This window comes from Macrosteles quadrilineatus, unplaced genomic scaffold (assembly GCF_028750875.1).
Source record: "Macrosteles quadrilineatus isolate MER2022 unplaced genomic scaffold, UCM_ALF_1.0 Scaffold_7__1_contigs__length_78375512, whole genome shotgun sequence".
In the NCBI taxonomy this organism is placed as follows: Eukaryota; Metazoa; Arthropoda; class Insecta; order Hemiptera; family Cicadellidae; genus Macrosteles; species Macrosteles quadrilineatus.
This window is the reverse complement of record NW_026542600.1, coordinates 3,096,706-3,116,557: the sequence shown is the minus strand read 5'-3', so window position 1 is coordinate 3,116,557 and position 19,852 is coordinate 3,096,706. Positions and strand designations below refer to the sequence as shown.

Sequence of the window (19,852 nt, the reverse complement as noted above, 5' to 3'; positions counted from 1 at the left end):
GTCTAACCGGTATAGGACTGGCTCATACACGGGCACTGTGAACAAGTCAAAAACAAGTCACCAAAACAAACGTGCAATAATCACTACCAGGCCTACGCCGATTCTCCACACTCCTAAGGGGTCGTTGCTGACTACGCAACTCGGGCTTCGTTCTAACTATCCAATAGTTAAGCCCAGAGTGCCTAAAACACGGTGAGTTACACGACGACTTGCCAATAAAAACCACAACGCGTGTTATCACCAGGCGGGGTCTACTAGGCCACTAAACTGCAATACACAACTCTAATGCCCAAGCTAAGAATCAAACAGTTCACTCAATAATCGTACCACATAATAATATACAAGTACACTATAGGTAGAGTGACTACACCACTAGTAGCTGGTCTCAATAAATACCAAGCCAAACAAGCAAAACTAAATGGCAATTGCACTATTAAAATATTGAGCTACTTAGTAGCAGATAAATAAATATTAAATACGTTCCAAACACTAGATAAATATATTATCTGATAGCCGGTACTCCGCTATCCAAGCTACCAAGATAACGTGTTGGACTACCAAACAAGCTGTTTAAGTTAAATTGAAATAATTAAATGATTAATCAACACCAACCCTACTGCTACTACCACTACTGCTACTATATCAACGTTATATTACTTAGCTGGGCTTCTGTTAATAGGCTAATAATATTAGCTACTAGCCTACTGGCCACGTGCTTCCAACTACGCTCGCTAAATCGTGCAGCATAGGTTTGTCGGGCCTCAAGAGTTATTAGTAATATAACTAACTCTTGGTACAACGCAAAATAATAACTACTACAGTCAATAAATTATATTATTTGCGCTCTAGCACCTGCCCAGAACCGTCAGGAATATACTTTAATATTATTCCTGACTAATATAAATCCTAACTACCGTCAGGCTTTGACCAGCACGATTACAACTCTAACTCTCGCAATAAAATCAGATATTAATATATCAAACTAATAATATCAAGTCGTCCACTCACCACAAGTGGGTCACTGACTCACTACCCAACTTGACACCAACACGCCTTGAGCACCAATATCACACCGATGTCACCAAAGCACTCCTCTCTACGTACACCACTGGACGTCTCACTAGACACACGCTATCCTCACTGACCGGGATCCACGACTTGAATGTCCGTCCTATACTGTCCTGAACATCTAGGATATCCCAGGCTTATCGGCACTGATAAGCCGGGTCAAAGGGCGCTCGCTAGCTTCCCCGCCGCCGCTTGCTTACCTCATCAATCGGTGCGCGGCCAAATAGCAAATATTTACCCCCCTAGGAAAAAGGCTCGTTACAAAATGAAAAAAAAAAACATACGAAAAAAACAAACGATACACTGTGTAGTGTGTGTTTAAGTGTGTACTCTATGTGAGTGAGTGTGACTGTTTGTTTTTAGGATTTAAATCTAATCTAATTAAATTTGTAATTTGTTTGTATCTTATTAACTATCTTAGCCCTAGTTAGTAGTACTGTCTTCCTTCAAGGTTTTTCTTTTGTCTAACCTGTCAAACTTAAATACATAATTTGAGTTCCAGTATATCGTGTACACCTACAGAATGGAAAGGTTAGTGTAAGGGAATGTTAACCTAAGTTACTTTATATGATATGTCTCCTGCTTGAATAAGTTTGAATAAGGCTCATAGCCTACATTTTAATGTTTTTGATGTGTAGTATTAAAGTATTTACATTGCTAGCCTAGGCTATTTGGCCTACTTCAATCTTCTCATAATTGTTGTCAGTATTGTTTCGAGATTTATCTCAATTAGCCTACCTAGGCCTACAGTACGGTAAGTTAAGGTCGTCAAACCTTTGAAACCTAGGTATTACAAAGGTAATTAGGGTATTCATTGATTTGACTACGGTTTGCTTTTTGTTATAATGTTTTGCATTTTCTTATGAATAGCCTACATATAATCCATTCTCTTAGAGGGTTTCAGTTGACATAGCCTAGGCCTGGCCTTAGTTAGGCAAGTTACACATGTTTAACTTTATGATAGGGGCCAAGGCCTAGCTAAATGTCTGATCCGATTAAGACTATTGTTACTGGATAATGTTTTGCCTTGTCTTAACATAAAATAACTTACCGACCGGTCATAAGACCCATTGTGGTCAAAATTCACTAAGGTACCCACACATCACCTTAAACTTAACTTACGGTGGTAATTAAGATAACTCAACCTCCAGACCTCACCCAAAATTAGCCTACATAAGCCTAAGTAAGGCTAAATATTTTTTTTTTAATCTCTAAAATTTTACGTTGATTCCAAAAATGATTTTTTTTTTTACGGAAAACGACATTGTGGATAATTTACTCAAATTATAACCGGTAACTTGGAGCAAGTTGAACAAGAATATGCAAGAGTTTTCAAAATTAATGGAAATTAACGAAGATAGGCCTACACCTGGAAAAGCGTTAGGTTAGGTTAAATTAGATTTCGTTGGGTTAGATTAAACTTAGGCCTACCTAGGTTGGGTTAGGTAATCAATAACCTGGGTATTGTTAGTAACCTAACCTAATCTAACCTAACCTATCCTAACCTAACCAAATCTAGGATAACCTAAACCTAACCTAGTTTTGGTCAATTTGGCGCTAACTAGATTTTCCGCCGCTTTTCCGGCTGTATCTCCTTTAATATCTATTTGATTTTGAATATTCTTGCATATTCTTGTTCAATTTTTTTTCACGTTAACTTAATTTAATACCCACACAAATGATTTACACAGATTTATTTTTTCGTTTTCCGAAGCTATTCCGGACGTACCAGTATCTCCTTTAATATCCGTCGGATCCTGAAAATTCTTGAATAGTAGGCCTATTCTTGTTCAGCTCGCTCTTCCAGTGCTCACTGCTTCTTCAAGCTTTTCCAAACTGGTTTCCACCCAAAAACCTTCAACTTTGTTAACAAATGAAAATCATTTGGTGCTAGGTCAGGGCTGTAGGTAGGCTGACTAAAGATTTCCCACATTAGACTTTTCTGAAACGTTCAATCTAATCATTATAGTTTTGAACTCATTTTGAATTATATTACGTACTTATTCTAAGTTGATTTTACTCTTTGTTATTATAATAAAATGATTAATTAATTTTACTATTAGCTAATTTTAGTTTCATTTAGATTCACTTCTTGCCGCATTCATGTTGAGACATGATGCAACTTTTTGCTTCAGATCACCCGTGACTTGTGATGGTCTCCCGCTCCCTTCTTCCCCGAGTTAGTTAAACCTTAGATCTTTCAGTTGTTTGTCGTGTGGTTGAAAACAATCAGCTGTAGGCTTTCTTCACTCACTGTCCATTCCACTCGTAAATGTAATCCATTCTACCTTGATTTTTCTAATGTTGTATATTTTACGGTGATAATATTCATCAACAGTGAAAAATATGTTATATTTGGATTCAGGAGGTCATCTTTTGGATATTTGGATTACGGTACTTCTTTTTTATTCAACTCTTGTTATGTTTTTATACATTTATTCTTGTTGATTATTGTTTTGCTTGTTATTATTATTGTTGGTTATGTATTCTCCTAGTTATTAAGCTTTGCTATGTTTGTTATATGTTATGCAATGAGATGAAATGGTGTTTACCGTTGATAAATAAATAAACTTCAGATAAATGTGTAAATATTCATTAACTGTCTAGAGCAGTGTTTCCCAACCTTATTCCGTTCAGGGCACACTAACTAGAACAACTTTGGAGTCACGGCACACTTGTCTATTATATTATAGTATTGACGAATTTTTGAATGATGGTAATTTTTTAAATTAGCAAATATTATGTTTCATAAAATAACCCAAATAATTATTTCTAAGAATCTTGGTTATTTTTTAGTATTTTAGGTACTTATTATGATATATGATTATATTGACAATGTCACCTGTTTTTGTAGCTTATGCTATGTAATCTGTAAAACGTTTATGTGACAATAAATATATATTTATTTATTTATTTGTCTACAAAATATCATTGGTTAAAATTACATTTAGTAAGTGCATAAAAAAATCTTTTTTTTTTCGATTACATCTTACTCTGTATAACCTATTTTTTACAAGTAAATATATATGTGTATATAATATAAAGGTGGGTTTACCAAGGTAAAAAATATAAAACTCACATTTGTTATCCAACATATGTACATTATTTAGTGTTTATTAAGTGGAAAGTTTTAAATAATGATAAAACATTGAGCTTGATTAAAATTGTATGAATTTACCAATAATGAGTGAGAAATATTAAATAAACCCAAATAGTGCCCTGGTGGCCAAATAGTTTCAGTTCTAGTGGGAAACTTGTGCTTGACGTATGTTTATTAAAAGTTTCTTTCTTGATCAAAAATTGTTTAACTACTTAAAATTTCGCGGCACACCTACAGAGGCCTACTGGCACACTGGTTGGGAAACACTGGTCTAGAGCCACTGGGTAAAGTATTGGGCATACACAATTAGCCACGACAAAACTAAAATTAAAGTATCACCTTTTTAACCATGTATTCATTAAATGTAATATTTTGAATGGAATTTCTTGTTTGAATACTCTTTATTTTTGGATTACAACAGATTTCTACCCAACCATACTTACAAAAACCAACCTCATTTTCTTTGTTTTCAGAAATATTTTAAGGTCGATTATCTTACTATCAGAAAAAGCTGCAAATATTGCTCGTACAATACGAAAAGAGGATCATCTACTCTCACTACTCACACGTGAGAAAAAGGATGATGAGAAAAATCAGCGGTTTTTTCAAGATTTTAAAACCCTTGCCGACGTTCTTGTGCAAGAAGTGGTAAAACATGAATTGGGGACTGAGGTAAGCAATTGACCCTTGTTTTGCCCTAAAAGTACTCTTATTGAATCACGCTATGATTTAACAAAGCTATATTTGATATTTACTTCAATGTAAGTAGACCTATATAAAATGCATTGTAATAATTCGGGACTGATATATCGGGTCTACTATCAATTTGGTTTTAAGAAATGTGGAATGACGAGTATTTAATTAAGTTGACTTAGGTTTATGTAGACTTTAAGATCTGAAACGCAAGAACTTGATTAAATCTTTGAACAAATTGTTAAATTGTTTCTCGGGGTCTGCAAGACTGGGTGGTTTCGGTTATCATGGTTGAGGTGATACCTACAATAGACTGGTGTATCGGGCTTCGACACAGCTTTCTTGGCTTGCAAGGACACTACCTCTGGTCAGCGCATGTACTGGTGATTGATTGGAACCTGGCCTGTGATTGTATCTCCACCAACATACTATAGGCTAACATGTCTTGTATGTTGGTGGATATATAGTCACAGGCTAGGTCACTTGCACCCTCAGAAGGAATGAATTGTACGATCGTCTGCCCTTCCTACAATGGATAGACAGACATCCATCGTATGAAGGGCAGATGATCGTACAATCTCGAATTCTCCTCACTCCTCTTCTCTATATATCCTGGACAGAACCCGTGGAGCCACCAAAGTAGACGAGGATTCGCCCAAAAAAGTCCATAAAAAATTAATAATTAATTTAACTTTTTGTAACCATGGTTAGGAGAAACTGATTCTTGTATTTTAACCATTACCATGCATTCCACTATTAAGTGAATTTTATTGTATTTATTTTGGTACCAGTTTTAGGCTTAGTTTTGTGATATGTATAAAATTACCATTTAAAGATTAGTTAATTTGATGTCACTTTATTAGTTGAATGCCTCCACATCTGCAATATATCCTTGAATATGAAATAATGAATTTATTCCTTCAAAACAAATAAATACAAAATAATACATTTACTTGGAACTACGTGCCACATTATCCAGTAATCGTGGCAAACGTAAAACAAAAAAATTAAACAATTATATTTACAACTTAATGAGTCCAGTATCTTAATTTGAAAAATACAAGTTGCCGCTCTCTTAAGTAAGGAATGTAAAACTAGAGCTTAAAAAAAAATTTAATCCTAAAGTTTACAGAAATACTGTTATAACTAAAAATTTATTGTTGATATATTGTTGGTTACCAGGGATTTTATGTTTAGCTTTAATTGTTTTATTAATTTGATAGTTTTATTAAAATATTTCTAACAAAATTGTAACTTCAATTGAGTGTTTGTTTTGGTATGAAATGTATGAATATGATTTGGTACTAAAACTAAGCAAACTTGTAGATCTTGGAAAGTAAGTCTGTCAAAGTTAAAATTTAGTGACTAGTTTAGCTTTAACATTTTATTTTATTTAATTCTTAAATCTCATTGGTTCTAGTCTGTGAAAGTTATATTCCTAGATTCCTATTATCTTTAATCTTAAAGAAACAACAAAACAACATTTTAAAATGTGATTGGTATTTTAAAATGTAAAATTTAGAGTGATTTTTAAGAGGACCAACAAAATGTAAGACAATGTATTGGAGTAGAACATCAAGTAGTTTAAAGATATTTTGAACACCCTAATACTACTTTTGAAACTAATGTTGATGTATTTGTAAATGCATAGTAGAATATTATAAAGTTAAAATAAGTTAGTATAGTTGTATACTGATGTTTACTAGTGTTACCAATGTAAAGTTTAAGCTTTGTTGGTACTACGGGTATTAAAAATTTAATTTAGCCGACGTTCTTGTGCAAGAAGTGGTAAAACATGATTTGGGGACTGAAGTAAGCAATTAATCCTTGTTTTGGGCTAAAAGTACTCTTATTGAATCACGCTATGATTTAACAAAGCTATATTTGATATTAACTTCAATGAAAGTAGACCTATATAAAATGCATTGTAATAATTCGGGACTGATATATCGGGTCTACAGTACCCTGGCAGCGGTTCCAAAACAGTTTTTTTGGTATTGCTGACAGATACTGCAAACCTATAATAAGTATGTAACCCAGATTGGTGTTTTCTTCTTAATCACTCAGTCATCATCAATTTCACTCTTCTGAATGAATATTAATTTATTTATTTATCACTTACAAACATTGATAGGCCCCTACACCAATAGGCCTACAAAATATTACAATAATCTGATGGCAGCAGAAAAAATATCCAATTTCATAGTGTAAATTGTCTTACAAATTAGCATTATATAGTAGCTATTTACACGAGTTGCGTACACTTCTTTACCTACGACAGGGTTTTAATTACTAGAAATCACTACTCGTAACTTCTAAGACAGGTTATGTTTTCGTTTACAACCTCTCATTGCCACTGACAGTGATGCAACAAAACATTATACCAAACACCAATTGCACCACTCTACAATTAAATTTTCCTAAACAGCTGATTAGTTGAATTTGGAATCGTTACAATTTTACTTCGGTCCGTTACTCGTGTTGTTATGAGTAAAACTATGAAAGTAAACAATGCTGTTATTGTTGAATTTCATATATTTATTGTTATTGTTAAAACTCATATATTTATTGTTATTGTTAAAACTCATATATTTATTGTTTGTCGTTCATTTATATTTTTACTTACTATTCTTGTTTGTTGTTCTTGTTCATAATTGGTTGTTATTTAAAGTTTTGCTTTTTGTACGTCTATTTTGATACTGCTCAAATTGTATTTACTTTACCGCATGTCATTTTCAAAAATTACTTTTGTATGTATATGTTTAAGTTAGATCAAGTCATCTTGTATACCATATTGTAAATTGGTTCTTGATCGTTGGAAGGTAAAAGAAAATAAAATAAAATGGTGCTATGTGAAACTTATTAATTCTAAGAACTGAATCGGCAACTTTAAAAAACGGTCGTAGGTAAATAACTTAACAACGATAAAATAACTATCTAACAAAACAATTGCAATCCTAATATCATTTTAAGTGACATGCAATCCAAGGAAAGGGCTACATCTCAAGTTTAACAACGTTTATAACAGATTAATAACAATAATATAGACTACCACAAAAGTAAACAACAATATAAACTTTAACAAACTAGATAGTAATATAAATTTCAACAAAATAATAACAATATGACAACAACAACAACCATAATAAATCAAATAATTTCATAACCGAATAACAATAACTATTCATGGCTATTTATGAAAATTTACATCCTTAATGTTGTAAGCATATCTAGCTAAATATCCATACAAAATAAGGACCCATAAAGCAAAATGATTTGGTACTCCGTAAACTCTCACTTTATAGTTGAAGCTTTGCTAACTGAGTCATCAGCCGATGTTTATACACTGTGAGTCTCTACACAAGACTCTCCAAAGTTCAACTCCGCTGTTGTGTCTGTGTGGTAGATGGAATAAGTACATTATAGTCCTTCGCTGAATTAATTATTTTGTAGTTGATCATAAGTAGTTAAAATGTGTACCTCTTAAGTTAACTTTATTCATTTTCCAACTTTTTTGGTAAATTTATTAATATTGGAATGTACCTTACATTATTATGGCCTACATCATTCAGGTGTACGTGAGAGTTTAGTTAATTATATTGGGTCTAATATTCAACAAACATTGCTTTTCTTTTAAAATAATGCCTAAGCTAACAAAGTTGAAATCACAGAGATTGAAAGGCACATGGTAAGAATTTTAATTTTATTTATTTTTCCAGTAACAGCAACTAAAAAATTGAATTAGGTATTTAAGTTATCTTGATTAGTTTTGCAAGAACAAAGGCTACTTAACAAGGTAACCTAAATAATTGACAATCATTAGGCATTTCAAGTTTGCTTATCTTAGCTTATTTATCAAGGAACAATATGGATTTAGACAGTTTTAGCCATAGCAGATTTAATCAGGTGTGTATTGGAGGGCTTGGATGGATCGCAGACCTCAGCTGGTGTGTTCTGTGATCTATCCAAGGCTTTTGACTGTATAGTACATGATATTCTTCTTGATAAGTTAAAAGTTTACAACTCCGCTTCTTCCGTATTTTCTTGGGTTAAGTGTTACCTATCTGGTAGACACCACAGAACTGTTATTAAAAAAAATGGTATGGTTTTTAAATCTGAATGGAGGAAAGGAACGTGGGGCGTGCCCCAGGTTTCAATTCTTGGTCCTATTATGTTTTTAATCTATATAAACGATTTAGCAAAAAATTTTGATTTCAAAATTGTTCTGTATGCAGATGATGCTATTCTTAAATCAAACAACATTTTAGATTTACAGCAAGTTATTCAGAATTCCCTCACAGATATGCAAGAGTGGTTCAAGGCCAATGGTCTTAAATTAAATAGTAGCAAAACTAATGTAATCAATTTTAGCACTACGCGAAAACAGGAAAAAAATCTTAATCAAATAATATTAAATGATGATCATCTTCCTATTGTAAAGTCAACAAAGTTCTTGAGTCTCGAGGTTGATGAAAAACTAAACTGGAAAACATATATTGATAAATTACTGACTTACAGACGAGATTGATTGTATATCATGCATTGTTCGCTTCTTCAATGCAGTATGGTGTTGAACTTTGGGGAGGTAGTTCAGGTATGGAGTCTGTTTTTAAATTACAAAAAAAGTATCTTAAAATCATGACAAATTCTAAACCTAAAACATCCTGTAAAAAGATTTTGGAAGTCCTATTGATAATGATCATAAGTTTAAGAAAGAAGTTCAGTCCCTGCTGCTAAACAAAGTGTATTATGGTATAAATGATTTCTTATGTGACACTTTGTAATATGATGTAAATAAACTAAAATATGTAGATTAAATATGTATATAAAATTAAGGCATTTGTTTAAGTTTTTGCCAACAAAAAAAATGTTATCATTAGTCCAGTCAAGGAATGAGGTGTAGAGTGCGTGAGCAGGTAACTAAGCGATTCCTTCAGAAACTTGTTCAGGGGGCTTAGGGTGTTAACATACCAAAAGTCCTGACTCCTAGGTGGTGAGCCAGGGGGTGGAGGGGGGAAAAAGGGGGGGGAAAAGGTACGCATTTTGGGTTTTTTGATTATATCTCGAAAACTATCAACTTTTTGTATACTATAGTAAATTATAAAATTGAAGAAGATTAAATCTTCTACAAGAAAAGTATATAATGTGTTTATTTTGGTTCAACAGATTACGAGTTATAACTTATTTAATTGATATCTTATTAAAATACTCCTTCCATAAGAAATGCATGTAAATTAGTATGCGAAATGGGGCGAATCCTATCTGCCCAAAGGAAATATAAATGATATTCTGGAAATCTTGACAAAATTTCCAGTAATTTGACACTTTAATCATTAAAATTGATCCAAAATTAAGGCGAGGGCAAGGTAACAAAATGTCAAGTTTTGGTGTTTTTTTATTGGAAATATAAAAAAAAACCTTAAATCATCCCATTTTTAAACGCTCACCCTCGCTTTAATTTTTGACAAAATTTCATTATTAAAGTGTCAAATTACTGGAAATTTTGTCAAGATTTCCAGAATATCAATTATATTTCCTTTGGGCGGATAGGATTCGCCCCATTTCGCATACTAATTTACATGCATTTCTTATGGAAGGAGTATTTTAATAAGATATCAATTAAATAAGTTATAACTCGTAATCTGTTGAACCAAAATAAACACATTATATATTTTTCTTGTAGAAAATTTAATCTTCTTCAATTTTATAATTTACTATAGTATACAAAAAGTTGATAGTTTTCGAGATATAATAAAAAAACCCAAAATGCGTACCTTTTCCCCCCCCTTTTTCCCCCCTCCACCCCCTGGCTCACCACCTAGGAGTCAGGACTTTTGGTATGTTAACACCCTAAGCCCCCTGAACAAGTTTCTGAAGGAATCGCTTAGTTACCTGCTCATGCACTCTACACCTACTTTTGGATCATTCATTGACTGGACTACATGTATATTTTGCTTTTAGTTTTTAAGATGTTGACATGTCACTTGTTTTACCAGCTGTGCTGGGGGAGGAAAATGTATTGTGACAAATAAAGAATCTGAATCTTAAGCTTACAGCTTACTTTTAGTACTATGTTCAATAGTCTGATGTTTTGTTTATATACACCCTTACATCCCCGTAAGTATCAGGCTATTTAGAGTCAACTTCATTTGCTTCTGCAGTTTGATCAGTTAGGGCCTTTGCACACTAGGCTACCACGAAGTCATTGAGTTACATGTACAACAGCACACTGGGCCACTGGGTTAGCGCAACTCTATGGCGACACCAGGAGTTTTGTTTATCTCCAGTGTAACTTTTTGATCATGGCGAGGCTTGACGTAGAATGTTTTGGAAGATTATTGGTGAAGTGTAATCAGAAAGAGGTATGAAAGCGTACTCAAACTCGGATAGAGATATCAATTATTAAGAGAAGGTACAAACAGCCATTCTTGGATATATGTTAAACTTGTCTGGATTGTTTCTGAGGATGACATATTTGAGTAAAAAACAACCCTTGATCTTTGATCGGGTAAAAAATACAGTTTTTTTGCTCTTATTCCGCAAATAAAGAAAGGTAAAAGCGAACCCACAAGCTTCTTACATATCGATTACGATCAATAGAAAACAACTAACTGAGCAAGTGTGGTGGCTGGTAAGGTAGCTCACCACTCAAGGTTACTCGCCACCAAACACGCTTCCAAAGTGGCGCCTCCATGGTGGCCTAGTGTGCAAAGGCCCTTGAAGCCTTTCTGTCTTAACAAGGTCTTATAACGGAATTCATTTTAAGAGATTGTCACATTATCTATGTAAAATATATTTTTTTAGTTTCCTGAACTGGTGGGACATATCTATGGCGAAGAAAGCAATGAGTTTTCATGTTTGGATGGAGAAACTATAGAACTAAAAGTTTGCATCAGTGAAGAAAAAACTGCCCAACAGTTGCTAAGGATTGTTGGAGATGAAAAAGTAGCCAATTTACTCGCATGTCTAGTCCATTCCAAACCTGAGTTCCCAGATGACTTAGAAATCCCAACCGATGTCACTTGTCTTCCCTTGGAAGAAATAGGGATTTGGATTGATCCCATTGGTAATTTCATCACTTTTTACTCTTTTTTAGTTGTATTTCTTAAGCTACTTAAGTAAGGAACGTTGGGTTAAAAATAAAATGCTTCTAATCTTAAATACCCCTAACTCCACGCTAAATCTAAAAAAATGTGGCAAACTATAAATTATGTTAGAAAAATTTATAGTTTTGATGTACCTATTCATTTATTGGAAAACTTTTTCAAGTAAATAAACAAGCATGAACAATGCAAAAGTAAATTATACTCATGCCTAGTAGGCTATAAGAAGTAAATACTGACTACTTTTTACAGAGTGTGGCATAATGGATTAAGCAGTTTCATTCACATAGTACTCCGGCTATGTTGGTAGTAGGCAGATACTTCCGTTCTTTCATCGGTTACTTATACCATTTCAGTAGCCAAAATGGCATAGACCAGACAACTTTGAGACTGTTTGTGTATTTCCAAACAACAAGTCATTGGTTGCGATATGAGAAAGTTTTTGCTGGCTGCTTTTTATTCTGCACAATGACCAGTCCTAAACAATGAGGGCTAATTAAATGGTATGAGGGACTGATGACAACACAACAAAATGTATCAGCCTACCACCTACATAGTACTAGCAGGCATACTACATAAGAAACTGCTTAATCCGTTTTGCCCTGCTCTTACTGCTTTGAAATCTGTAACTACTACTTTTAAAAATTGACGTTTTTGCTGTTGATTAAAATTAATTAGTTAAGATGATTTCTGATCTACCATCGTTATTTTCCAGACTCCACGGCAGAGTACATTAATGCGAATGAAGAAATCAGCTCAGTGAATGGAATTTGTTTGTCTGGACTACCTTGCGTCACAGTGTTAATTGGAGCGTTCCTCCGCGGAAAATCCTCTGGAAACCCTGTGCTAGGCGTTCTTAATCAACCGTTCCACAAATATGCTGATGGAAGGTAGGTACATCTCAAATGTCGCGTCGCTGATAGCTTGGAACCTTTTTAACTGTATATAATTTCTGTAACAATACACAAATGAAGTTTTATTTTTTGGGTCAGTTCTAACCTAAACCAAGTCAAGTCAAAATATACTTTATTCATTATATGCACATGAAACCTACATTACTCTGAACAAAGTCAATTATTTCTTAAATAAATACAATAATAAATCAAATAATAAACTATGATATTAATAAACAACAACAGTAAAACTATGTAATGAAGTGCAATAATATAAATTCTTTAAAAGAGTAAAGAGCTTTTCCAATTATATAGTTTTTTTAGTTTTCTTTTAAATCTTTCTCTATTTACCTCTTTCTTTATTTTTTAGGAAGTTTCCTAAATGTTTGTGTTACAAGACAATAATGGATTTTTTAAATTCTAATTTTGGCTGTTGTATATTTAAATTTCTATTTCTTGTTGGGTATCAGTGTCCTGAGCTGTTTTTCGGTCTTGTTTTCCTTGACGGTCATAATGGTATCAAAAATGTATGTCCAAAAACTTTTAAAATTCCCAGCTCTATAAAAGCTTGTTTGTAGGGTAAAATTAGGTATGTAGTATGTAGTAAAATTGTAGAGTATGTAGGGCTAAAAATAAATGATGCAAAAACCAAATTCATGATAGTAACAAGAGGAGAAGCTGGAAATAATGAAGAGTTTTTTTCAAGTCAACAACCATGAATTCCAAAGAGTAAATAATTTCACCTATCTAGGCGTTCTACTATCTGACAAAAATACGGAAGACATGGAAATTCAGAATAGGATAAATTTAGCAAATAAGAGTTGGTACGCATGCAGTAAACTAATGAAATCAAAACTTTTAACGAGAAAGACAAAAATTAGAATCTACAAAACTATAGTAAAACCCGTACTTTTATATGGAGGGGAAAATTGGATCCTGAGCAAGAACTCAGAAAAGAAAATAATAACTTTTGAGAACAAAGTTTTGAGAACTATATATGGGCCAGTATGTGAAGATGGAGTATGGAGAATCCGCCACAACCGGGAGCTAAGAGAATTATTTCAAGACCCTGATATCATTGGAGAAAGTAGAAGATTAAGGTGGGTTGGCCATATCCTAAGGAGAAAGGAGGAGAGTCTACTGAAGATAGCACTCAGAGGAAATCCGAGGGGAAGAAGACCAATAGGTAGACCGAAAGCCAGGTGGTGGGGTCAAGTACGAAAAGATTTGGAAAGGATGAGGCTTGTAGAGGAAGATGCATGGGACCGAGACTATTGGCGACAGCGTGTTGGCGAGGCCAAGTACCAGCTAGGGTACAGGTGGCCATGGCAGTAAGCAGTAAGTATAAAAGCTTGTTTGGCTGAAACTCTTCTCTCAATTCCTAACATTATTCTAATACATTTTTTCTGTAATTTAAAAATCTTTTTTAAGTTTTCGTTTTGGTTGACGTATTGTAATGTTACCTATCCCTAAGCAGAAACTATTGTAGATGAAGATAACATTGCAACCTGAAAAACGTGGTAGATAATTAACGGAAAAGGTCTAATACTATTAATTTAATGTTTAGTAATACGTCATGATTAACTGATATGAGTTACAATTAGGAAAGTTGTGCAAAATAACTGACTTTAGTTTAACAGCTCACATGTATATTTCCACATACCTTAAACTATTCTCTACAAATATTGTCAACACTTTCAGTTGTGATTTTTAATACAGTCGTAAACTGTACATTTCAACTTGATATCATGTTTTTTACTTAGCTGATGTTCATTGTACTCAACAAAAAACTTGTAATTAAGTTTCATTAGATCGTAATAAGATTTGACTTTGCTTTCAGATGGAAGGGCAGGGTGATGTGGGGTATTGCTTATAGAGAAACAATTCTATCTTCTGTTACACCTCTATCAGGCGGAGAAAAGGTAACACACTCAATGAAGTACATCACAATATACAGTAGAACTAGGACCAGACCCCATCCGGATTATCAAAATAACAATAAAAATGGCCCTAATGCGCACTATTTGATTAAACAACTTTTTGAATTGTATATTTTCTAGTGTACAATAAAGCGTCTAAAAAGGAGATGAATTGAAACATTTTTTATGTTCAAGCACTGTATCGTACTTGTAGCAACGGTCATGTGTTTAGTGTATAGTAACACCACTCTACATATTTGAGCTAAAAAAAAATTGTAAGTTTTTGAGGTTTTTTAACTGCGGTATTGGTTTTGTTTTGCAGCTAATTCCTTGATTAATTTTAAAAGACTGCACAAAACGTTTCTTGCTAGAGAGAAATCCAAATTATTGACGGTCGAATTATCGATGTTCTACTGTACCTTGAATTGAAAGTTTAAGGTTTTTATCAAACTCATACACAACGTATTAAATGAGTAAATAATGTTTTGTGATTGCAAACACTGTTCTCACATGTAAGTTGTTTTTATAAGCTAATAAAATTTACTGTATGTTAATTTTAAAATGGGAAGAATCTACAGTGAAAATAGTGAAATAGGAATTTATTTTATTCTAAGCTATCAACACTAACACTTTACTACAAAACACACTTTATTACCTTCTCTGTAGCAGCAAACCTAGGTAATTATTAAGTCTAATGTTATCCAAACAGGGAATAAATCTGTCAAGCTTAAGAAAATATTTTTGTCAAAAATCAATCAGACAGATGAAAATTCTCTTAGTATTCAGGTTTGCTGCAGCTGGGGTTTTTGGTTGTAGTCTCTGGATTATGTTGGATAACAAAATTGGTTTTATTACCCAATTCTGCGTAATCCAATTGCTGCTTATTACCACAACTAGTTTTAAGTTTTGACTTGTTATGAAGTGTCCTCAGGAGTTGACGGACATAAAAATCACTTCATCAGAAGGTCGTTGGTTAACATAAACAAACAAAGACAAACATTAATCCAGCTTGATTGGATCTTGAATCTACATCCATCTGTTGATGTCACATCGTTCTCCGTATCGTTGTTACTGTCCTTCAATCATTTCGTCCTATAATGTTCGTCTGTGTATGTTCTGTATGTAAATCAACCAACGCCTGATGATTTTTTTCTCGAGTGTTGGTTGTTCATGGGTGTTATCTTTTACAGTTGGTGGTCCTCAGCAGATTTGAGAAGGAAGAGGTCAAGTCTCGTCTGAAGAAGGCTGGTTACACTCTGTTGGAGGCTGCTGGAGCAGGATACAAGTTGATGTTAGTTGCAACAGGCGCAGTGTGTGCCTATGTGCTCAGCAAACCCTGCACGTTCTACTGGGACACGTGTAGCGTAGACACTATTCTGCGTGCTCACACAGGAGGTTTGGTCAACTACCATCTGGCCGTCACGGAGAAGAAAATCTGTCCGTTGTTGTACTGTGAAGGGGTCGGAGTGGACCAGTGTGCCAACAAAGGGGGGTTTATTGCGTACAACAATTCAGATGTCTTGCACGACATCATCGGGGTGCTTGCAGACTAGTGCTGCTGCCGAGACAATTTTGAACAGTTATAGTAACTTCAGTTTGAGTTACATCGCCCCAGGGACGTAACTATAGCTTTTTTCCAGTAAGTAGACTGATTTTTTAGTTTCACTCGAGTCTTTTTGTTTTAGTATTTTGTAAAATGTTGTGATACGTTATGACAATGAAAAGTTACTGTTTTGTTACGGTTATTCTCAGCTTAAATACAGTAAAACCTCACAAACTCAACAATTAGTGGACCCAGAGGTTGTCGAGTTATTCAGAATATTGAAATATTTAATGGGTTAATTAGTCAATACATAACAGACTAATATCTACATATAGGCCTACATTTATTACTCAAGAGTATTTTTAAATTGAGTAAACAATCTTTAAAGATATTTGTAATATTCAGCAATTAGAACTAAATGTTCTGAAAAAATTGCTTGAAAATCTAACACAATAGTAAAGCATTTAGACTTGCACTCTGTCAAATGTTGACTTTCGAGTTAGTGAGGTTTACTGTATAGGCTAGTTTATCTTTTTAAATAATAATACATTATTAAGTGGAGGATATATGCTTTTCAGTACTATACGTTTAGTGTTTTAGTACATTATCCCACCGTGATTCTTTATTTGTTGAACTATTTATTGGGGTATAAATATATCAGGATGGCATTTAAACATGTTTTCAAACTAAGGAACACTTTGTCCCTTGAACAATGGTTTTAAGACATGTCGAATGATAAGTATTAAATTAAGTTGACTTAGGTTTATGTAGATTTTAAGACCTGAAACGCAAGAACGTAATTTCATCTTTGAACAAATTGTTAAATTGTTTCTCGAGGTCTGCAAGACTGTGTGGTTTCGGTTATCATGGTTGAGGTGATTCCTACAATAGACTGGTGTATTGGGCTTCGGTACAGCTTCTTTGGCATGCTTGAGTATTTCAAAGGACACAACCTCTGGTTAGCGCATGTACTGGTGATTCATTGGTACCTGGTCTGTGACTATATATCCACCAACATACAAGACATGTTAGCCATCACCAGCACCTCCGTGGAGCCATCATTTGGCCTTCGCAAAGTGCTCCAAGATTGTGAACGAGCTGTACACAATCTTGGAGCACTTTTCGGTGGCCAACTGTTGGCTCCACGGAGGTGCTGGTGATGGCTAACATGTCTTGTATGTTGGTGGATATATAGTCACAGGCCAGGTACCAATGAATCACCAGTACATGCGCTAACCAGAAGTTGTGTCCTTTGAATTACTCAAGCATGCCAAGGAAGCTGTGCCGAAGCCTGATACACCAGTCAATCAGTTGGCTCCACGGAGGTGCTGGTGATGGCTAACATGTCTTGTATGTTGGTGGATATATAGTCACAGGCCAGGTACCAATGAATCACCAGTACATGCGCTAACCAGAAGTTGTGTCCTTTGAATTACTCAAGCATGCCAAGGAAGCTGTGCCGAAGCCTGATACACCAGTCAATCAGTTGGCCATCACAAAGTGTCACCTTGTGATGGCCAACTGTTGGCTCCACGGAGGTGCTGGTGATGGCTAACATGTCTTTTATGTTGGTGGAGATGTAATCACAGGCCAGATCACTTGCACCCTCAGCAGGTATGGTGGTCTATCCATCGCAGGAAGGGCAGACGATCGTACAATCTCAAAATTTCTCCTCACTCCTCTTCTCTATGTATCCTTGACAGAACCCGTGGAGCCACCAAAGTAGATGTGGGTTCTCCCAAAAAATCCATAAAAAATAATAATTAATTTAACTTTTACAACCATGGTTAGGAGAAACTGTTTCTTGTATTTTAACCATTACCATGCATTCCACTACTAAGGGACTTTGATTGTATTTATTTTGGTACCAGTTTTAGGCTTAGTTTTGTGATATGTGTATAGTATTACCATTCAAAGAGTACAGTTAATTTGATGTCACTTTATTAGTTGAATGCCTCCACATCTGCAATATATCCTTGAATATTGTTTGTTACCAGGGATTTTATGTTTTAGCTTTAATAGTTTTACTAATTTGATACTTTTATTTATATTTCTAGCGAAATTGTAACTTCAATTGAGTGTTTGTTTTGGTATGAAATGTATGAATATATGATTTGGTACTAAAACTAAGCGAACTTGTAAATCTTGGAAAGTAAGATCTGTCTAAATTAAAATTTAGTGACTAGGTTAGCTTTGAAATTGTATTTCATGTTTATTTCTTCAATCTCATTGGTTCTAGTCTGTGAAAGTTATATTCCTAGATTCTTATTATCTTTAAACTTAATGAAACCACAGAACAACTTTTTAAAATGTGATTTGTATCTTAAAATGTAAAATTTTGAGTGATTTTAAGAGGACCAACAAAATGTAAGACAAAGTATTGGAGTAGGACATCAAGAATACTACTTTTGAAACTAATGTTGATGTATTTGTAAATGCGTAGTAGAATATTATATCCTTAAAATAAGTTAATTGAATTGTATGTATACTGATGTTTACTAGTGTTACCACAGTAAAGTTTAAGCTATGTTGGTACTGCAGGTATTAAAAGTTTAATTTAATCGTTGATTGGTTTTTATTACTTTCCATTTACTAGTTTATATTTTTTTACTTTACCAGTCCTCCAATTTTGATGGGCCTTAATAATGATAATGTAAAAACATACATCAATGCTTGATTTTGCTATGTATAACTTCAGCATTGTATGTATGTACTGACAAAAAGTACCTACGTAAAAATACCGATAACATTTTATTTGACTTTTTTCCATCCATTAATGTACAATTCTTGGTTCTCCTGATTGGCCTGATTTTGCTGCATTATTTGTTGGAATTTAGGCCTTCAAGTTTTGCCTATAAACACCAAGACATGTGTTTTATACCATGAAATCAAGGGATAAGTATTAGAAAAGGCCTTATATGAACAAAGTGTGCATGGAGCGTATTGAATATATACACAGTACAGAAATTAGATGTACACAGAAACCAATTATTTTTTAATTTGATTTTCATAATCTTAGTCCAATGTAATATATTTTTATTGTAAAATGAAATACAATCATTTGATAATGTACATTTACAGAAAGTACTACAGTATAAGTAAGTGCTTATAGTAACACTTTCACCTTGCACGTTTAATAACAATCAAAATCAGACTACTTATCATATTTTTATTTACTTTCCGTAAATAACAAATACAATGCTGATCAAGAAGTTATAATATACATTTGACAATGTATAACTTTTAAATTATGAGGTACAAGCTGCTGGGGAGAGGACACAAAAGAGAATCATGCTGTTCTATCTGTTGTATGAAATAGTTACACATCTACTACTCATTTTAGACACAAATTTTAATTTGACCACTTATTGTAATAAATTTATTCTTCAATTCCAGAAAATTTTTTTGCGCAAATAATTTATTTCCACTCATGTAATTAAGATGTATGTTAAAACTATTTTTTTTCTTTTTCAAACAAATAATTTGTGATTCTACAAAATCGTGACGTTTTGCTGCCTCGCCCTGTGCATGTA

At 33.8% G+C, this 19,852-nt stretch overlaps 1 protein-coding gene across 2 annotated transcripts; it reads left to right on the top strand.

Annotated features, from left to right (window-relative positions):
• Positions 1-1,472: 1,472 nt before the first annotated feature.
• On the top strand, positions 1,473-18,885 carry LOC128998568 (inositol polyphosphate 1-phosphatase-like). Of its 2 annotated transcripts, XR_008491221.1 has the most exons (7): positions 1,473-1,599; positions 4,642-4,840; positions 11,666-11,927; positions 12,680-12,854; positions 14,698-14,779; positions 15,967-17,644; positions 17,858-18,885. XR_008491221.1 is itself a non-coding variant. In XM_054424763.1 (6 exons), the coding sequence occupies exons 1-6, from the start codon at positions 1,592-1,594 to the stop codon at positions 16,327-16,329; spliced, it is 1,089 nt and encodes a 362-aa protein (XP_054280738.1). In that variant the 5' UTR covers positions 1,473-1,591; the 3' UTR covers positions 16,330-18,885. The 2 variants fall into 2 exon arrangements, 1 of the variants encoding a protein (XP_054280738.1); XM_054424763.1 differs by having other exon boundaries at positions 15,967-18,885.
• The last annotated feature ends 967 nt before the right edge of the window (positions 18,886-19,852 follow it).